Source organism: Patella vulgata, chromosome 6 (genome assembly GCF_932274485.2).
Source record: "Patella vulgata chromosome 6, xgPatVulg1.2, whole genome shotgun sequence".
In the NCBI taxonomy this organism is placed as follows: domain Eukaryota; kingdom Metazoa; phylum Mollusca; class Gastropoda; family Patellidae; genus Patella; species Patella vulgata.
In genome coordinates, this window is record NC_065884.2 from 24,174,576 (window position 1) to 24,195,979 (window position 21,404).

The 21,404-nt window shown below is 35.0% G+C and overlaps 1 protein-coding gene across 1 annotated transcript in view; it reads left to right on the forward strand.

The window, feature by feature from the left end:
- The first annotated feature begins 1,962 nt into the window (after positions 1-1,962).
- Positions 1,963-21,404, forward strand: part of LOC126824874 (E3 ubiquitin-protein ligase znrf3) — a 54,290-nt gene continuing 34,848 nt past the window's right edge. Inside the window, exon 1 of the mRNA XM_050554281.2 lies at positions 1,963-2,322. Coding sequence (XP_050410238.2) covers positions 2,137-2,322 — 186 coding nt within the window. The 5' untranslated portion in view covers positions 1,963-2,136. The remainder of the gene's footprint in view (positions 2,323-21,404) is intronic.

Here is a 21,404-nt window from a genome sequence, read left to right on the forward strand (position 1 = left end):
TGATTTAACCCAACTGCTATGCGGAATTTCTGTTGAATTTAAAATGGAAATGAAATGAAATGAAATGGGGTTTAACGTCCTACTGTTCTGCTCCTAACCTGGGCTAATGAAGACGGACATACGCCATACAGTGTGCTATGAGGGAAATTTTGCCCGGGCAGCGGCGCAGCGGCGCTACGGCCTACTCTTATATCGAATTCCAACTGCCAAGGGATCTTTTACGTGCACGCCAATGTGTACACGGGACCTCGGTTTTTCGTCCCATCCGAACGACTAGACAGCTGTCCTTGTCAGGCCCTCCGTCCTGCATCACTGACAAGGGGGAAACCACGCCGGAAAATCGTGATGAACTTTCTCGGCCAATGCAGGGATCGAACACCCGACCTCCAGGCTAGCGAGCCAGCGTCTTACCCACTTAGCCACGTGATCCCCCAATTTAAAATGGCCGCCGAACCAGAATCACTGTTCGCTAAGATAAGATTATGATTTCAGTGTTCCAATCTTCACTATTTGTAACATAATTACTTATTTCCATGCGAACTGTGATGATATGTGTTGAAAATTTTGCAATTGAACCTAATTTTACTTGCTCAAATATTCGAATAGTGTATCAATTGCAGCCGTGAATAAGACTTATCACGGCTACAAATTGCAGCTAATTTGTGCCCCCTTTCCAATCGGCTTCACCTGACTGGTCCCGAGGTCCCGTGTACACATTGGCGTGCACGTAAAAGATCCCATGACAGTTGGAATTCGATATAAGAGTAGGCCGTAGTGCCGCTGTCCGGGCAAAATTTTCCTCATTGAACACTGTATGGCGTATGTCCGTCTTCATTAGCCCGGTTCGGAGCAGAACAGTAGGACGTTAAACCCCATTTCATTTCCAATCGGCTTCAGCACGGGCCAGCGAGTGTAAAGTCAGTTTCGTTGATCAACCGACAACCGCGGACTACGCCCCCTTAAAAGTTGATAGACTTTTAGGAATACTAACACTAACCTGTCGACAACGGCCTAACAATAACAGTGTCTAATCGTTCGGATGGAACGAAAAACCGAGATCCCGTGCACACATTTGCGTACACATAAAAGAACCTTTGACAGATGGAATTTGAAATAAGAGTGGGTCGTAAGGCCGCTGCCCGGGCAAAATTTCACTCATAGTACACCGTCGTCATTCGCCAAGTCGGTGCAGACGTTAACCCATTTCATTTCTGTGGGCAACGATGATAATGATGATTGGTAGGAGGATGGAGAAAAACTGGGGAGTTGGATATTGCAAATGATGAAATCGAGAAATGAAATCTCGAGATAAAAATAATGCATAGTAGTTTGGTGTCTTTTGAGTGCTAATTTCTCCAAAATGTTTAAACTGATGGATGAGATCTGGAAATGGTGATTTTTTTTTTTTATTGAATTTTATTACAATATCAGGAATAACTAGGATAAAATTTATTCGTTTGATACTGTAGCAGCGTGTTATGTAACATATAAGTTATGTTCAAGTTCTACCTATATATTCCAGCTATATGAGCTGTGCGCATGTATATTGTGGTGAAGATAAACTCGACAATAAGGTATGAAAGTTTTCACGGGAATTCTACATTTGTATTTGTTAGTATCCTACATGAATTTGCCCGATCTCAGTAAATACCACACTGTTGTATTATTGACAATCAGCTCCCACGCAGACCTTTACAAACAAACCAAAATAAACGAATTGTATTCCCCGTTGGTTACCTTCTTCCTCTAACAAATAACCAAACAATTTTTGTCAATTTTCTGCGAGTTCTGCTTTGCTGTGGCTTTCACTTAAAATTCGATAAGTGGGTCAATCTAATTTTGGAGTTAACATTCATTCATAATTTGGGCATATATGCGCGTCAAAGAAGTCCGCTACAGGGGACAGTGTTTAGGTGAATGAGCAAATGTATTATTCATTGGCCGCTTACACTCATAGTAGGCGGGGAAACCACTTGATCACGTGACTTTTCGTTCTTTTTTGATGCTCGACTCTATTCGCGTATAAACGGTGTAAAGGGGGCACAATTGTGGTTATAGTAGTGTTGAAAAGTTTCATGTGGCTCCCATGGATTAAAGGGGAAATATGCCTCGGCGAAAGAAAGATTATGTAGCAAAATGATAATAGGTTTAATAGTTTTATGCACTCTCGTGTTTTCTGTAATGGGCAAGAACACAGCTATATTAGAGATTGTACTGTACGAAACCACTGAGAATGGCGGCTATAAGACCAATTCACAGCAGTTGTATGGTTACTTCTCTTCTGCTGGAACCCTTATTGGCGCCGAAGGCCGAATCATGCAGGTAAGAAACGTTGGATATTTTTCTTCTCTTGCAGGTGCATGATTAATGAAGCACGTGCGTGTCGTAATAGACAAGTAGTAATGCATGGACGCCGGGTGATGTCAGTGTGCGGTTTTCTTACAACGGGACTATTCCGTTACCTTACTGTTGTGATATTGTAAAAGCGTGTTAAAGGGTAACCGTATCGCTAACCAGAAGACTGCTACAATACACACACGCTCTACTTTGATGATGTAAACAACACAGAAGCGACGACCTCTTGTCTTTTATACTGAGTGTCGTTCAAAATTATCTGAATAGGTTTTGTATTTACATTCAAACAATAATATATAGTATAATACACATAGTTATTATATAATACATGCTTTTAATACACACTAGAGATGGGATGTAATTGCTTTGTCCACTGGAATACACATAAGATTTTCTAAGAGACAAATTTCTATTAAAACACTCAATATGGTGAACATAAATAGAATATTTACTTGATTTAACTTTGCATCATATTCATTATTCAATCCTATAAATTGTACCTATTCTAATGTTTTATGTAATAATTCACACTTGTTTTAGTATATATGATATTAAGGGGGCTGAATCGCTAATATTTGGGACCTAGAAATTGACACAAATGGGTCGCAACGCATATAATAATATAATATGAATGTATATTAACTAATTTACATTCAATCGTTTCAAATCCTTTATGTTCGGCGATATACGCCAAAAATCTCAATTGAATGGTAATCTCTTGCGTCTGATTATTCCAGTCTACACCGATTGTATTTATTGCGCATGCCCTCCAGATAAGAATATGGGTCACTGTTTGACATGACCTGTGAAATATGTCCCTTGTTACAAATGGTGCTGAAACGCATTATGGTACACGATTCGTGTACCAATGGTAAAATGTTTATTTTGTCTTAAATATTGGATATCAGAAACCCATCTTTTCCCGGTAAGATCACATCATCAATGTTGATTTAAACTGACAAAAAATTTGTGTTTTCAATGTTGAAGACTTTGGATGATAATGAGTTAGAGACATAGCTACTTTAATATTCAGTATTTCATGCGTTCTTATGTGTATTTTGCAATAATTATTGTATTAAATCATACCTAATTTATATTCACACATCAATTTATATTTTACCATAAATATTCAATTAATTCTTACTAATTTATGGTGTACTTTATATTTCACACATGGAGGTGATATTTCTATCTTACACTAACAAAATGTACAAACCTTTTTGCCATGACATTAAAAATTAGAGATTTATTCACAGGTGAATTTTCAGTCAACTGCACAGATTTAAATTTTGTGAAATATACCACTAATGCATTTGCTTAGAACAATGGCACAAAAGCTTTGTCTTAATCAGAATTCTGACTGTTTGGTACATTATATTACCTCATATAGTGGTATACCGAATTTATAGTTTGATATATGATAATATTTTTACAATAATAAACAGGGCAATATTTCTTTAATCAACTTAGAGTGAGTGTAAGAGGTGGGTTTTTTAAGCTTTATACCAGTGATAAAGAAATAAATACAACTTGCTTGTGCCTCTTTGATGATTTGATAACAAGTCGGAATTAAGACCTGGGAGGTGTGTTATTCTTGCTCAGTTTATAAAAACAGTTTTGTTCGGAGTCTTTTCTTTGATTGTAGCCAGTAAAAGATTGTGGAATGTTATTGTTGACCGTAGATCAAGGGGTATATATTGAGAAATGAAGGTGTTTGATAGAATCTTTACAGCCCTTTCCTTAATAAAACAATCAGTCGCGGTTATATATATATAGTGGTATTAACACCTTCGCATGGGTGTTAATTCATCAGGTAATGTTAAACTATGTCTAGTCTATAGGATTATATTAAAGTGACCGTCTATCACTTTAATCAATTAACACGACTGTCAGTTAAAACTACCTGCTAAAATTTTCCACTTTAAAATCCATTTAATAAAATAGGTGTAAATTAATTACTAATTAGACTTGATTTCAGTTTAAACATTCTTTGATGTAAAATGAAAATATGTAAATGATTAAGTGCGGTGAATTGATAGCACGGATATTCAAATTATACTCCATCCTATTAATACATAATTTTTGTAAAATATATTTAGAGTTTTTTTTAAATTATGTTGTATAAACCCCCAATTAAATTAAATTATCCATTTCTAAACATATTTAACCCACAAAATGCCTCTTGCCTTTAATATCTTATTTCTTGACAACTGGGATTAGATGTATAACAGGATTTTTAAAAGAGAGGGTGCCCCAAGCACCTAGTGGAAGTGGGGGGTGTATTGTTAATTGTTACAATAGACATTATAGGGAGGGTAGGGACAAGATGAAAATAATATTGAATAAGAGTTGATGCATTGTGTGTTGTCGGCAATATCCCTTATTGTGGAAGCAGACGTCAACAACAAGCAAGCATTGTTGCATACCATCACGATTGCCATTCATATTTCTGCACTTTAATGAAGTTTTCGTTAGAAATTTTTGTGGGTGCCGACAAAACGTTGCACATGTTTCGAGCTTTAACTTTTCTAACACAATTATCTAAGTACCATGTGTGCCTCCACGTGGGTATGCCTTAGTACATGTATATAATCCATTCCATTCTTTATTCTACCTCTATTAACAGTTAACTCAAGTAAGCTACATATTTATGTCATTCTATGTCGTAGTAGCCTATATATTTATAATCTTATAAAATCTGTTTGATATACTGGCCTACCACAGAACAGCCACAACCTTGGGTAGCTATGCGATTGTTTAACTTCTAATTTTTCTGGCTATAGTGAGACCCTTATGTCAATATCAATTTGAAATGTACATATATTTAGTCTGATTTTAGTTTATATTATGACCTTACATCAAAGCTTCAACTGTTATTGTTAAAAAGATAGAAAGCTTGCCTTAACTTGTAGTCAAGGCAATATTTGCCATCTTGCATGATTTTTGGAAAATTTTATAAACAAAAAGTTTCTCTGGAAAAAAAAGCTTAAATTAGATTCTGAAAACAAAAAGTGTGTTCCTGAAAAAAAGAATTCAGAACAAAAACACATGACTTGGAGAATAAGTACATATTGTTGTATATTTACATAAATTTAGAACAAAAAATAACCATAATGTCATTTAGGGCTGGTCACATTCCCTTTAAAAAAATACAACTCCCAAGTTCAAGCTGTGCAATGTAAAGTGTAATGCCATAGTTGAGGTGTGGGGTATATTTGATATTTCATGGTATGTTGAAGATACTTCATGTTCTATTGGCTTGTTATCATTACTGAGATTCTATATACCACAGTAAAAGTATGCATTACAGATGTGATATATACAGCTCACAGTTTGATTACTATGCAATATGTAGTAATAAGTAAAAGGTGCAGCAACTAATATTCCCACAGGTACTGTTATTAAAGCAGGTAAAAACATAGATGTATGAATTATTTTGAATAATTACGAGTGGCTACAATGTTATTAACTATCATCGAGTAAAAGATGAGCTAAATGTCTTTTGTAATTCAATTTCTATACACCTACATGTAATACATGTATTTATACTGAAAATCATAACCACACGTTGATTATTGTCGTCTTCCTGAATGAAGTTATGAAATGAATTTGGGTTTAACATCCTACATTTCTGCACCAACCAGGCTAATGAAGACAGCATAAACTATTCAGTGGGAAATGAGGGCAATTTGCCTGGACAGCAATGTTTCTGCCTACCCTTCATCAAATTATAACTGCAAAGGGATCTTTTACGTGCTTGCCAACGTATACACAGGACAATGCTTTTTCGACCCATCCAAATTACTAGATGCTGTTCCCTGCCAGTCCCTTCCTCAAGCTACTAGATGCTATTCCCTGCCAGGCCCTTTCTCCTGGAGCATGGGCAAGGGGAAATGACACTGGAAAATGTTGAGGTACTGTCTCGACCAGCAATGGAATTAAACCCAGGACCTTCTGGCCTTATTCACTGAGCTACCACACCTCCTAACTTGTATATTGCTGGATGTACATTAGGTACTTGTGTATTAAGTTTTATTGTATATTGTGTCTGGTGTGTATTATTAGTTTGTTGTGTATTTAGATCAGTGTGTATAGTGATAATACTATAACTTTGTGTATAGGGTTAATTGTGTATTGATTGAGTTAAGTATGTATACATGTAAATTGTTAATAGTGTAATGAGTATTACTGTCCCTAGAGCTGATGTGTATTAAATGATAACAAAGTTAACTGATTTTTAATGTATAAGCATTATTTATGAGTATATCTCACTGTGTATTGTGATATCATATTTTTAGATTTTAAATTAATATATTATTACTGATTTATAATTTTCATTATTCAAATAATGCATAGGTTGTTGATACAGTTGTTGTTGATACAGTTTTTCTGCATGAACAGTTAACACAATTATAGATAGTGAAAAAGTTAGCACATGGAGTTTTTATCTATTTGCATTAATTTTATGATGTATTACACATAATTGATTTTTGACATATTTATTTCCTGAATATTCTAATTTGGTTGTTTGTCTGTTGAATGGTAATGAGTTCATGCAAGCGTATCTGTCTATTGATGCATATAGTGCCAACATTTACATATTTTGACATGAGTGATTATTGATATTTTGTATAATATTATAGTAATTGATAAAAGTAAGAAATTGGATATGCTGAAAGATAATGTGGGATTTCCATATAATGATAAATGAATTCACCAGTTTTAATAGTTTTTGGAATGATGCAACTATGAGATATGTCTGTTTTTGTGAATTTTAATTAATGCATCTGCAACATCTGTTATAATCATACAGAAAAAAACTCCAAAACAATTTACATTTTTATACTCCAGTACACTATTACAAAACAGTAGCTATGTCTGTAAAAAAAAACAATGATGGCACAGCTGTTTTCGTGAATTAGAAGGTACCAAGAGGTGTCAATGACATTAGATATTAATCTGAAATGATGAATTGTAAAACTGAGGAATAAAGACCAAAATTAATGAAGAAGTTTTGGACTTTTTAATGTTTGTTCTTTAATGTAAGGTTACAGCAAACAATATACAAAACAACAAGGATTACCAAAAAAAAACCAAAGACAACGGACAATGATTACATTAAAAGTAGAGATTAAAATAAATAACTGGCGAGGCCGTGGGCAAGATGAAACACAATAAGCCAAAGGGATGATTTTAGGAACCAAAAGAAAAACCTAATTAAATTCAAAGCCAAACATACACTAATACATAATTCTACGGAAATTTAGGATCATCATCGGTTTTATGCACCTAATTTACATCATAAGTTATAACTATATTGTTATATTGGAATCTCTAAAGGCAATATCAATCCATAAATAGTTCAAATTCTGTTTAGTATTTAAAAAGATATGGTGAATTGAACATTTGACAACATTCAGCATCCTAAACTAGCCAGTAAGGGTCGGGGTATATAATCCATTTGATGGGTCTCTAATTAAAACATTTATTAATACATGTATTACTTATGTTATTTTGTCACTTATTTTAGAGGTGTGGCCCTGTATATAATTATGTTTACTATATTTCATATATGTGTAAATGCATCAAGCAATGATGAACTTTTGTTAGTTTCGAAAAGACTAAACTTTCAGCTTAATAAACTCAACACATTCCTTTAAGAAATTTGCTCATAATATATTGGATTTTAGAGTCATTCTCTTTTCACTTGGGGGGGGGGGCTGGATGGCCGAATGGTTATTGAGTGAACTGGCAGGGTTTCGATTCCCCGGTTGTACATGACAAGGACAAGGAGTAGGGTCACCTGTCCAACCTTGTGGGTTTTCTCCGGGTCCTCCGATTTCATCCCATTGCTAAAGACCTCTACACGCAAGCAGATTATTGGAAAAAAAATTGAACCATGTGTTAGTCCCGAAATGACCTAGTTTGTGTCGAGTGGATGTTAAACCCAGTTTCAAGTATAGTTGTCCTCAACAGGCACAGACAGACTCTAGATCCTTTTTCATGGTAATATACATTTTAAAATGAAATCACAGTATTAACTTCTTTTTAGTCTATTGGTAATGGTGCAGTGGACTCCCAGTCCCCCACCCACCCTGCCACCCTCCCAAATCCATTCACTTGATTTGATATTTGTTTTTTATTTCTTTCAATGTCTATGTAGTTTGTCTTTTCCACAGGGGTTGTCTTGTCGATTTTGTTTTGCATGTAGTGTGGTCTTTCTGCACTTACTATTAGATCATCTTACCATTTTAAGATATACTATTCAAAAAAAGTAGGGGATATTTGATTTTGGGAGCATAATACTAAAATATGCAAATGACTACGAAAAAAGTCACTATAGAACCTAACAGAAGAAACATTTCCAGTTACATGTGACGCCCAAACGCACCAATAGCTACCGCATGGAATGCAGGTGATGCTTGGGATCATCATGGGGGTCCAACCCAAGATTTGCACGACTCTGACTTTGAATGTTACAGTCATTGTGGCATTGAATTCCAGGGTGGAAACATCAGTTTAATTTTTTTAGTGACCAGAAAACAAATTTTGATATGCGTCGGCTTACCCAAAATGAAAGGTTACGTGCCCTTGGCATGCTACAGATCGGCACAACACAGGCGGTTGTGGCGCAGACGATGAATGTTTCTCAGTCTGTCATAAGCAGGCTATGGTCCAGATACCGTGATACACAATCTGTACAGGACAGACCACGCTCAGGTCGACCAAGGGCGACAACTCAAGCCCAGGATCGATTTATCCGTACCTTGGCCTTGAGAAATCGTGTCATCACAGCAAATCAGATCAGCGCTCGTCTTCAAACAGACACTGGTGTGAGAGTGAGTGGCCAGACGATTCGGAATCGACTGCATTGGGGTCACCTTCGCGCCCGACGTCCTCGCGTGATCCCTTGTTTGAGAGATCATCACATTCAGGCAAGACGTCGTTGGTGTAGGGATCGTCAACACTGGGATAATCGACGCTGGAGCAATGTGATGTTTTCAGATGAGTCAAGGTTCACTGTTGATTTTTTGGACAGACGTAGGAGGGTGTGGCGTCGTCGAAACGAGCGCTTCCAAGACGTTAACGTCATCAGACATGATCGATTTGGGGGTGGTTCTGTTATGGTGTGGGGAGGCATCACTGTTGCTGGAAGAACGGCTTTACATGTTGTTGCAGGGCGTGTTACAGGCCAGTACTACCGGGACAACATCTTGGCAGTCCATGTTGTGCCGTTCGCACGACGTCATGGCCGCCGTTTCATCTTCCAGGATGACAACGCAAGATGTCACAGGGCCAGGATCGTTACAGGTTACCTCCAACAACAGAACATCACCACATTACCTTGGCCAGCACTGAGTCCCGACCTCTCCCCCATCGAGCATGGACAGAGGTTACGTCAACGTCAACAACGTCCTGCCAATGTCCAAGAACTTGCTGCTGCGTTGCAACAGGAATGGGACAATCTGGACCAAAATGACCTTAGACGTCTCATTAGGAGTATGCCACGTCGGATCAATGCTTGTTTGGCAAACAGAGGAGGATTTACCCGTTACTGACTTGGTTGTGATGCTGTGGTAACTTTGCTGTTTGACCCCGGGTATCATTTTACCCTTATAATGGTCAGTCTGTGCCTTACTTAGTCTAACGATCATTTGGAATAAATCGATGAATGTGAACTTCATTTCATTTTGTCATTTGTTTCTTCGTCAGTTTCATAAGGTGACTTTAATAACACTTAAAAATCAAATATCCCCTACTTTTTTTGAATAGTATATGTATATTTGTAATATTTTTAATACAATTTAATGGTCTAACATATGTCAGGTACTATAAAAACCCTCTTCCTTTATTCACTATATTCTCTTTGATGAGTTTCAAGCATGAATTTCTATTGAAGTCAAGAACAAAAGATGGGTTTTCAGTAGTTTTCCTCTTTTCAAATACTGCAAAGCATGCAACATTTATGTATTATTCATGGACAAAAAAGTAAGTGTGACTTCCTGCTTTCAATATCTCTTTTAGAGAATAAATGAAACTTAATTTGTTCAATTCAAACACATTTCAGTCAATCCTCAAAGGCAATATTTGTCTTCATCACTTCTAGAAGGTTTGTTTACCAGAATTTATTGAATTGTGTAAACTGATTGTATTTGTCCCTGTGAATCAGAATTATTTTATAACTTTTTATTCTTAGGAATTATGTGGAATATGTGATCATTGTCATTTGAAATTCCATTCTGTTAAACTTTATTGAAATAAAATTGAACCATGTGTTAGTTCCGAATGGAGGTTAAACCCCATCTCTCTCTCTCTCTCTCTCTCCCTCTCTCGTTTTATTCACATCAATATATCAGGGAATACTCTGCTATGGGAAAATTTCCACCTTAATCATATTGCGTATAAGCTATAATACATATATTTAATTCTAAGTTTGCATTAGTAGAAAAAAAAAACTTCAAAGGAATTTTACTTCTTTGTGAAAAGTGAAAGAGGCGATCAATAATGCTGAAAAGCATGATCAGTCTGGCATGTATTTCTAACTTCAAAGGAAACCAGTAAATATTAATGATACGAGCTGTGATAAAAAGGAGAAATTATTGAACTAATCAATGCAGTATATTTCGAACAACTGGGAGCCTTATTAATTATATAATTTATCAACGGTTAGATCATCAGGTACATAAAAAATTCAGGTAATGACGCGATTATATCGCCCTTAGATTTGTCCAAATTATGATGGGTTTTTATTGCTCACAGTGGCGTGCACGGGTGTACGGGCTTGCTGACAGTTAGGGGGGGCAGAACCCGAAATGCCCGGGTTTACAGACAGCAGTGTCGGTCTGCGAGAGGCGAAGGAGCAGAGTGTACCGTGTATGGAACCCCCAATAAAATTTGGGAATATTTGACGACTACAAACGCATTTTCCTGCTATTCCAGCCTGTGAATAAAGTAACTTCAAAGTAATCTAATATAGCCTAATTAAGGTGGCTGACTCAAATTCCAATCAATCAATCAATCGTTTACAGTCTATGAAGACGGGACCGTTGGGAGAAAATTTTGAAAATTTAACTGCTGCAAACGCGTTTTCCTGCTATTCCAGACCATGAATACAGCAATTTCAATGTGGTCCAATATAGCCTACTTGGCTGACCTGAATCCGAAACAATCAATCAATCGTCGCGGAATATGGGGGCCTCGTCCTCACAGAGAAACTTTTGAAAATTTAACCGCCGCAAATGCATTTTTCTGCTATTCTAGCCCGTGAGTTAAGCAACTCCAAAGATGTCCAATGGTTTTGTAACCAAAATCCCACTCTATGTCGACCTGAATTCCAACTATCCAATCAGACAGTTACAGCTGCATGCACAAAATGTTGCACAAAATAGAGTGGTACCAGACAAAATGTTTTAATCCATAGTCAATGCGTGTCATTTGTCTGCGATATCACCTTCGGTGGAAGCGGACGTTAAACACTAACAACAACAACAGTCAATGCGTGGTATTTAATTAAAAGAAAAGTAAAATTAGTGTTCTATTAGATTTTGCTAAGTAGATGAAATAAAACATTTTTTTTTCACTTTACCTGTCTGCCCGAAAAGTAAGATTGCCCGAAAGTTAGGGGGGGGGGGGCAGCTGTCTCCCCTCCTGCCCCCCTGGCTCGTACACCTATGGTGACGTGCAGAGGTTTGGTGATGCCCAGGGCCAACACTTTGATTGTATGCCCCCCTCCCCAAGACTGCAGTATAGGGCCTAGTACTGAGAAATGTGAGAAAGGATGACATTTTATAAATGGAACAACAGATGAAATAAACTTTTTATTCAAATTTAATTAGGGAAAACTGTACAACAAACTTAACAGCAACAATCTCAAATTTCAAAAACCCTAATCTTAATTTCACTTTATTTGGACATCCTGATGTGGATGCCTTTCCCTCTCTCTTCCCCCACCCCACCCCAACCCACCAGACTCGACACACGCCCAGCACGACACGTACCACAACAAAAAAACACAAAGTATATAATATTATAATATGGATATAACTACTTCTATGTTTTTAGTAATCACAGAATGCAATCTTATTTTTTTTTTAAATGTCAAAATTGTTTTATGAATCATGGGGTTAATCTTACATATCAATGTAACTCCATCAATTTCTGCTTAAAAATAGTTTACAATTTTTTTTTAAAAATCTCATTTACATGGTTGTATTATTATTTTTAGAAAATTAAAGACCTAATGACACGGTTAATGTGCACAGTTTTAACTTTCTAATTGACAGGTAATTTGTCATGAAATCTCATTAGCTAATCTGTATCAGATAGGCAGTGAAAGACAGCATGTCTTCTACATTAGAAAGACAGCATGCCATTTCCTTTATTTAGTGCTGAACTATGGAAAGGAATTGAAGCCACTAGGTTTATTCCAAATCCAAGCTGTAATGTGTCTGGATAAACTGTGTCGCACCCAATCAGGATTAGGCTGCGATAAAACTAAGATGGCACAGTCATTAGTGGAACCCATAAAAGAAAAGTTACTTCAAATCCTCTCAGGTTAGAGACATCCCAGTGATTACCTTAAAGTCACTTCAAAATGCACACACATATGAATTAAAATTACCAGGTGTGGCTCATTTTCCATATCAAATCTACTCTACCTTGGATTGCTAGTTTTGAGTCGTTTTACTATGAACAAATCTATTCCTTTCTTTTTCTTCAATGCAATGTTGAGAAATACAGATGGGATATTTAAAGTCATTTTTCCAGTTGCTTATGTACACCAAGCAGTGCTCTCTCTGGGTTCCATTTTTTTCCGCTATGATTTATTAACCATATATTTTTTCCGCCCCCAAAAATAAATAAAAACATCTATTAGGTTTTTTCAGTAAAATGACAATGTAACAATTTACAAAATTTTACAATTTAAAATTTTATGCTTTTCAAAATTTTCTCTGCCGCAGACTTTTGAGGTAGGCCTAGACCTATTGTGGAAATGAAATCACTTCAACATCCAAGATTACAATATCATCAGATGGACGAGAGTATCATCTGACATTCTTCTATTATTTTTGAACGATGAAGAAGGCTGTTCAGTTTTTCATTTACGACCCATGATATGATTTGATAATAACTGAATTTCGATAACACTATTTACGCATTTATAAACTGTAACAACAAACCTGACTTCATTTATTAACAGTACCAGCAATTGCAGTAAGAAAAAGATCAAACAGAAGGCATAATCCCAAACAAAGCGATCAAGTATTGTTCATATAGTGTCGACCATTTTGATTATATATAGAAACCATAAAAAAAGCCAACGATTCGTATTTGAAGACAAATGATTAAATCTTTGGTCTCTTAATTAGTTTGTTTCTACTCTTACTTTAAATACTAATCAAAACTAATAGATTAATTAATAGACAAAAGAAAGCTATATTATTGATACGGTACCTAATTGATTGATAACTCATAACTCGGACGCTGGAAATAAAAGCTTTGTGGCAAAAAGAATTATTGCCACGGTTAAAAAAGAATCACTATACAGAAAGAAGTTATCGCCAAAAGTTTCACCAGATTGAATACTTTATGGGCAAAATTGTATTTTTATTGCAATTGGCGGAAATGGCGATTGACAGTGTGAGCCTTGACACCAAACAGAATTTTTGAGCACTTAAATCGGCATTATGGAAGATTAGATAAAGAGCTGACAGTTGTCGCTATAATAGTTAAAAAATAAATAATGAAAAGGGAATATACTGAAAATTTCAGTCACATTATTTTATTCTGACCCAAGAAATTCTCATTTCAATAACACAGTAGCCTTGATTGTGATTGTTACTATTGTTACAAAAATAAACAAAGTCTCGATAATCCATTTTTACCGTTAATCATCATCAGCAGTTGAGCCACAGATCGGATTAAAATCTGTTGAAAATCGGACCCATCAGATGGCATCCAGAGTTGATTATGGTCTTGTCATGTTCATAAATCTTTAAGTAATAGTTTATATAACATTTAAGGCCTAAAGAAAGACTTGCAATAGGCAGATTTAGCTCTTGAATAATGCATGTATCTAGATCCTATGTTAGTATTAATATGAAAGATACTTGGGTAACCGGGATATACAAATTTAGGTGCAAGATTTACACTATGATGACCTTCAAACCACAAATATGAAGTATTTTATTCATAAAGATAATTACCTCCAGATATAATTTATGTTTACATGTATATTAAACAGTATGTTTTATAAAGAAAATGATTAATGATAAAGGTGTATAAATACAGGTAAATGTGATATATTTGATAGATATACCACAGTAGACACATGATAGTTATTACCTTATTAAAATCTATTAATTATATGTACCATGTCTATGTATATATGTATATTGTATATTTAACCTGTCTGTGCTATTGTTTCATAAGATCGTCAGGTCTTGTGTTATTGTCTATGTATTATCTTAAGAAGGTAAATTGATATTGTTGTACTTCTGAGAACAATGATATTAAACTATGTAAGCTTATAAAGAATAATATTATGCTGTAAACTCTTATTATTTGATACAACTAAAATGCACTTGTTACCATTAACAGGCCCAAGGAGGGTTACATTGCTCTGGGGCCAATGAAGCCCCAGGGTCCCATATGGGATGTATTATAGTTCAGTCCGAGGACAGGTAAACATATTTCAGTTATTAATAAATAAAGATTGTTGAACATATATGTACTGCAGTATATTTTATCGTCTTAATGTCCTTGCACAGGTGGGGGGAGGGGAGGGGCAAAAATTTGTCCATTTTGGGACATAAAAAGTCTCTTGGCAGGACTGACCGTTAAATGTCCTTATAACTAATGGTGTCAGTCTTGTTACTTATAACTCAAGATTACTTTTTTCATACAGTCAGAACAGTCACATGAAGTTTTTTTTGCTAGTTCGGGAAATGTGCCATTGGAAAGAATTTCTACCAACAGATTGAATGACAGAAAACTGATTGGAACATAAACGATTTCAGTTTGGACCAAGAAAGTTCATCAAGATTATCCTGCAAGGTTTCCCCATCCAGGTTTTAGGGACTACGAAGAAAATAAATCTAGTCATTCGGATAATATAGTCGGTAGTACAATAAAGATCCCCTGACAGAGTTGGAATTCAAAATAAGAGTAGGTCGTAACATCACAGCATGGTGTTTGCCCCTATTCATACCCCAGTTCAAGGCCAGTTGGTGCTTAAAAGTAGGACGTTAAACCTTAAAATTTCATTCAGTAGAATTTTTTATTGCGGATATGTTTTACCAGGATGAAAAGGAAGAGTAAGCAATACATCATGTTATTTCATTTAAAACTTAAGATATGATTTAAATCAGAAACACGTTGCGGTTGAAATTAGACAAATTGACAGTTTGTTTGCACTTGAAACCAGCACTCCACAGTGCATATGTGGAGAAAGGATGCAAGCAAATTGCTTTTCAGTCATGAACGGCAGAATTTATCTGCGTACAATTATTACATTGAAAACGGCACCTAATAAAACGTCTGTTTATTTGAAAAACCACCCGCAAAGTCATTATCTTTTAGCAAAGTTTTTTTTTTGTTACAAATTGATAAGTGGTTTTATATGTATTCCAGAAGTTCATTATTAAGAATTCTTGCGTCTCTTTATCATTATCTTATATTATAAAAGATTAGTAATAAATTTGGCAGCACAAGATTGCGGTGTTGTAGAGAATGTTAATTGGGTTTATACTATACTAGCAGTGGGTGTTGGAAGTTAGCGGTCTGTTTATGACTTGAATTAATGTAAACTGTGGTAGTGATATTGACAACAGGTGAAATATTACTTGGTGTAGGTTGTATAACATATACACACATCTAGTCTTTAAAACATAGATGTATTATATATATAAAGATCTTCATTATTCACAAGAATTTACAGGTTTTAAAGGCGCCAGGAATTGGACTCTTTGTAGTGTCATGGACGTTATAATACATTATAAGGTCCATGGTAGTGTTTTATTTTATTTATTTCTACTGATACAAGGTAGATACCAGGATCTGTCGGCCATTGGCATTACATATATTACAAGGGTTAGGGTCAACAGAATGACAACAGATTCTGAAATTGCTCTTTTATGGTGCTGGCTAAATATGATGTCATTGTTGTTATACAGTATTTTATTCAAAGAAGGACAGTTGATGGACTAGTGAAAAATTTGAAACACTGTACTTGCTGTAATCCATGAAGGTTAACGTACATGTTTTATAGAAAAGGGGATCCAGCGGGTTGGTTGGTTTGGTGGGGGTGGGGGGCGGTGGCTATATTTAGGTGTTTTTATTTAGATTTCTGAGTAGTAAATTATAGGATATGCCAATTAAAGTCTTTTAAACAATTGTGGCCCTTTAAACCACCATTTATTTGACTATTGAGTACAGTACTATGAATCAGCTGTGTGGTGAAAAGTTTTAGGCACTCTCATAGATCCTATACATATACTGTAGGTAAAGACATAAATAACTAATTGTTTACACCAGTATTTTCTCAAGAGATATTTTTTCAATGGCATATTATTGCATACAGATACACGTGTAGGCCAGAATATATAGGCTAACTAGACATTCACACCATTATAATTTGACTTCAGTATAAATAACATAAATCGAGGCCATGTTTCATTTGTGAGTGATTTTACATAGATCGGTTGTAATTTTTTTTTTCACCGAGATAATTCACAAAGGGATAGACATTTTACAGGCCAAATAATCTTTTTTTTTTTTTTACATTTAGGTGCAAGACTTTGTATAGTGGTACCTCCATTCATGCTCTTCACGTACATATATTTGTATATATTCTGCACGAAAGAAAATTTATAAATGTTTCTTTAACAAATTATTTGACAAATGTTTTAAATTTTCATTCCTAAAGTAAAAAAAATGTTGTGGTTTTAATAATTGATATTAAAAACATATTTCATATATATGTATTATTGTACAATTGTCACGTAGGCTTGAAAGAGTAATAATGGTGAAGGATACGTACAACAGTACTGAAAAATGGTTAGTCTAATCCACCATCAGAATAGTTTGATTTCAACATGCTTACACCTTATTTATCAATGAGATCCAAGATTATGGGTGTCTTTAACATGCAATGACTGATAAATTTCTATACAACCCAATGAACTAGACTCTTTTCTTTGGTATTCGAGAATAGGTGTTCATTTTTGAATTGTAGGCCCCACTGGTTTGTGCCTTTTTTGGTGGAACACTTCGTTGACTGAGGTTGAATTAGGGGCTAATATTTTCACTTTTCTCTCAGAGGTAGACCAGATTAAGAGAATAATAGGACCTAACTGGTTTTGGTTAAGGTTAAAAAAACTCTGACCTTTTTATGTCATCTTTGAAAGTCATTGTAGATAGGGATATGTGATTAAAACATTAATCTATTAAAAGTCATTTACATATGATCATATCTGAAGTTCAAGTGACAATTTGGGGGGTATTTTTTGTTGTGTAGATTTTTTGAACTCGACCTTCCAGTATTTGTGGCTCTCTGTTTAGAATAACCTTCTGTCAACTTCATCACTTAAATAACTGAAATATTTTCTCTTTTCTCTCAGATGTAGACCAGATTAAGAGAATTGATATTAGTTGAAATGTAATAGAGATCGAGAAGATTTTTTGTTTGCTAGCCATGTTGAAATAAGGTTAGCTATGAAGGCAAAATAATAAGAAAAGCCTGGAGAACAATGACTATGAATTAAGTGTAACATAATGGTATATAATGTAGACTGGTACGACCTATCAGTATTGTTGGTATATGAATTATGATAGCCTGGTTGACGTTTCTACATGTACATGCTATAGTAATGTACAAATTAGTAGAATTATCATGTATATATTTATGAAGGGACTATTAAAATCTCTTCATTAAGAAGTTGTTGTCAAATAATGGTTACTTGTATGTCATGTTGTTCGTAGGGTTTAAGGTCCGCTTCCCCCAAGGGTGATATCGCAGTATCGCAGACAAGTGGTCTTATTTTAGTCCTATTTGCTTCTTGACAATTGGACTAAGTTGCCAAGGAACCCAGTTTTTAATCATTGGCTTTTTAATGTTTTATAAATTTGTACCAGGAACATTATGATTTAGACCAAAGCGATTTTATAGTGCTAGGGTATTATTTGCTGTTTATAATAGCAACAGATACTACCTTGATCTCTGAGCCGTGTATATATAATAAACATATATACCTTTAATTATCCAGGCTTTCCTTTGATCTGTTTATTAACTGTAATAATATGTAAGGTAATTAAGCTATATACACCTGATAACACTAGTTAATTAGTAAGTTACCTGTAAAATAAAACAACTTGTCTTACATTATCTTTAATCAGGCTTCTTAATGACTTCTAAACAAACCATCATCATTTCTGGAACCAGACTACATTTACAAAAGAACTATAAAGTCTGTGATATACCTGTGATATGCCTGTGTATGTTAGATAACCCAATTTAACACACCTGTCAAGAGAAAAAAGTAAATTCTATCAAAATTTATGCAAATTCTGGTGGGTGGTTTGCATGAAGCACGGTATGCTCAATTTTTCAAAACACTTGATGCATTTGTTTGGGTATCCCTGACCAAAAGCTGCTGCAAGTGCAGGAAGTTTCTGGTTAGATCCCAATGTTAGCTGAGAATGCTCCTCAGGATTTTCAACCTGGTTGTCCCAGATGGGACCCCCCAAAAAACCCCAACAGATCCTGTGTATATCATTGGCAGCATGTTAAATATCGATTAACAGTTGAAAATGGACGTATTTGTTTCACAGCACCCTGTATGTTATTTTCCCATGTTCATTAGCCCGGTTGATGCAAAAAAGTAAGACATTAAACCCCATTTCATTTATATTTAAATCCTTAATATGCAATTCACATAGTTCACAAGATATGCCACAGATCTACTGTACCACATTTATAAGGTAATGACCCAGCGATAAATTTTGCTACGATTAAACATAATCATAACAGCCAATGTGAGATAAATCAAATTTCAAAGCTAAACTTTTTCAACTTTAATCGTTTTATCAGGTATTCAATCTTTTATTTATTTATAAGAAGAATAAAATCATTCTTTGCAATATGTTTTGATATGGCCTCCAAGTTTATTTTCCTTTTTTACTAATAAGAATCTAAAAGTTATCGGTATTCATGGCTTTCAAATAAAGTCTTTGATGTTGTGCTAAAAACATCAACTTAAAGGTGCATTAGCAAAAGAAAATACTGAAAGACTGATTATTAAAGAAATTTATTTTATTTAAAGTTTTGATATCTGCAGTTGCTATTAATCATGGAATAAGGATATTTTTATCTTTAAGTAATGGCACCAACCCAGGAAGATGAGTACAATAATACTTGCTCTCTGTAAATTGACAACTTGTTCAAGTCATTGAAAGGTGTCTTGTAAATACTTTGTTTTAACAAAAATACTTGAATAATTTATAAATGGAGAGGGGTTGGAAGAGGGTGAGGGTGTGGTTGGAACGCACTTACAGTATGTACTCTCGCCCCCTTTCCTACACAAACAGTTACTTCTCTCTTGATCCTCCTATGTGCAGAGAGAGATAAATGGGGTTTAAAGGGACTATCCCGAATTGAATAGAGTCTCAAAAATAAAAGTCAGAGAACGTATGAAATTTAAGCGCCAAAATATAGAGGAATGGTGTATTTACCCTGTCTCAAATTTTCAGCTCAAAATATTGAGTCATTTGGACCTGAATGTCAAAACTGCTTATCTGGACACGTAACCCTTTTAAGATTTTGGGTCAATTCTTTCGTTGGGTGACCTGATAATCGATTCCCCATCCTTTAGAGGTTTATACAGTGAATGACTCATGTGCTGTACTTGATAATGAAAGTTAAATTATATAAAATAAAAGTCTGGTTTAAGACTGATGGATTTAAGTTGTTTGAAAACGTATCAAATATAGCGAGTTAGTTGCTTGGCCCTACGGTAGAGGATTTTAATGGATTTTAACACAAAATTAACCAGTTTTATTCTCCAAAATATTATCGGGAATGGCCCTTTAATGTTCACTCAACATTAGATCATTTTGACACAAACAGTATGGTATATCTTGATTTCAATGATTCTGTTGTGCATAGGAATCTTTAGAACTGGGTAGAATAAACCCGTAAAGTTAGGCAGCCAACCATTCTCCTTGTTACATACAAGCGTAAGAACCACTGATATAGATCAAAAAGTCTGTCATTGAGTCAAGTGGCATGGTTTTGATTTTCCACTTGTATGTGACAGGGAGTAGGGTCGTTTGTCCAACTCGTTGAACCACATGTTAATCGTGAAATGACCAAGTTTCCGTATTACATGTAAATGTGATAGACAAGAACAAGTTATTCACAGTAATACAAAATATCATGAACGATTCTGAGAATTGACAACAAACAATAAAAAGGTCTTGATAACTCATGGAAAGGTTACGCTTTAAATGATGTTGTATTTTTTGTCAAACAAATTTTTTCTTGATATTAGACATTGTACACTGTTTGATATTTGTATTTTTCTATGTAAATAAGCCTTTACCAAAACAGATAAATCATTTGACAACAATAAGCTTATATTTTTAAAACCTGAGACGGTGCACGGTCAACTTGAATTATCATATAACAATTGTTCTTGTTTTTATATACTTGTAATTCAAGTTTTGTTTGAAGTTGAAAGAAATGGAGAAAAAGTGGAAAAATGATAATCTAAACGTAACAGGAAATACATTCTTTAAGCCACTTTATATCGCTCAAGTGCTTCATATAAATCGGAAACTATCCAATCAAGTTTGACGATATTCAACACCGTGATAAAGAAGAACAAAGGTAGCTTTATCAAGGACTGAGAAAAAAAAATTATAATCATTCTGGAAATAATTTTCATGATTGACCTGTTTATTATGTAACATTGGGTATTCACGACCTGATCGAACTAGAGGAGTTTGGAGATCATGCTTGTGTGGATGGGGGTGGTGTGAGGTCTAGGATG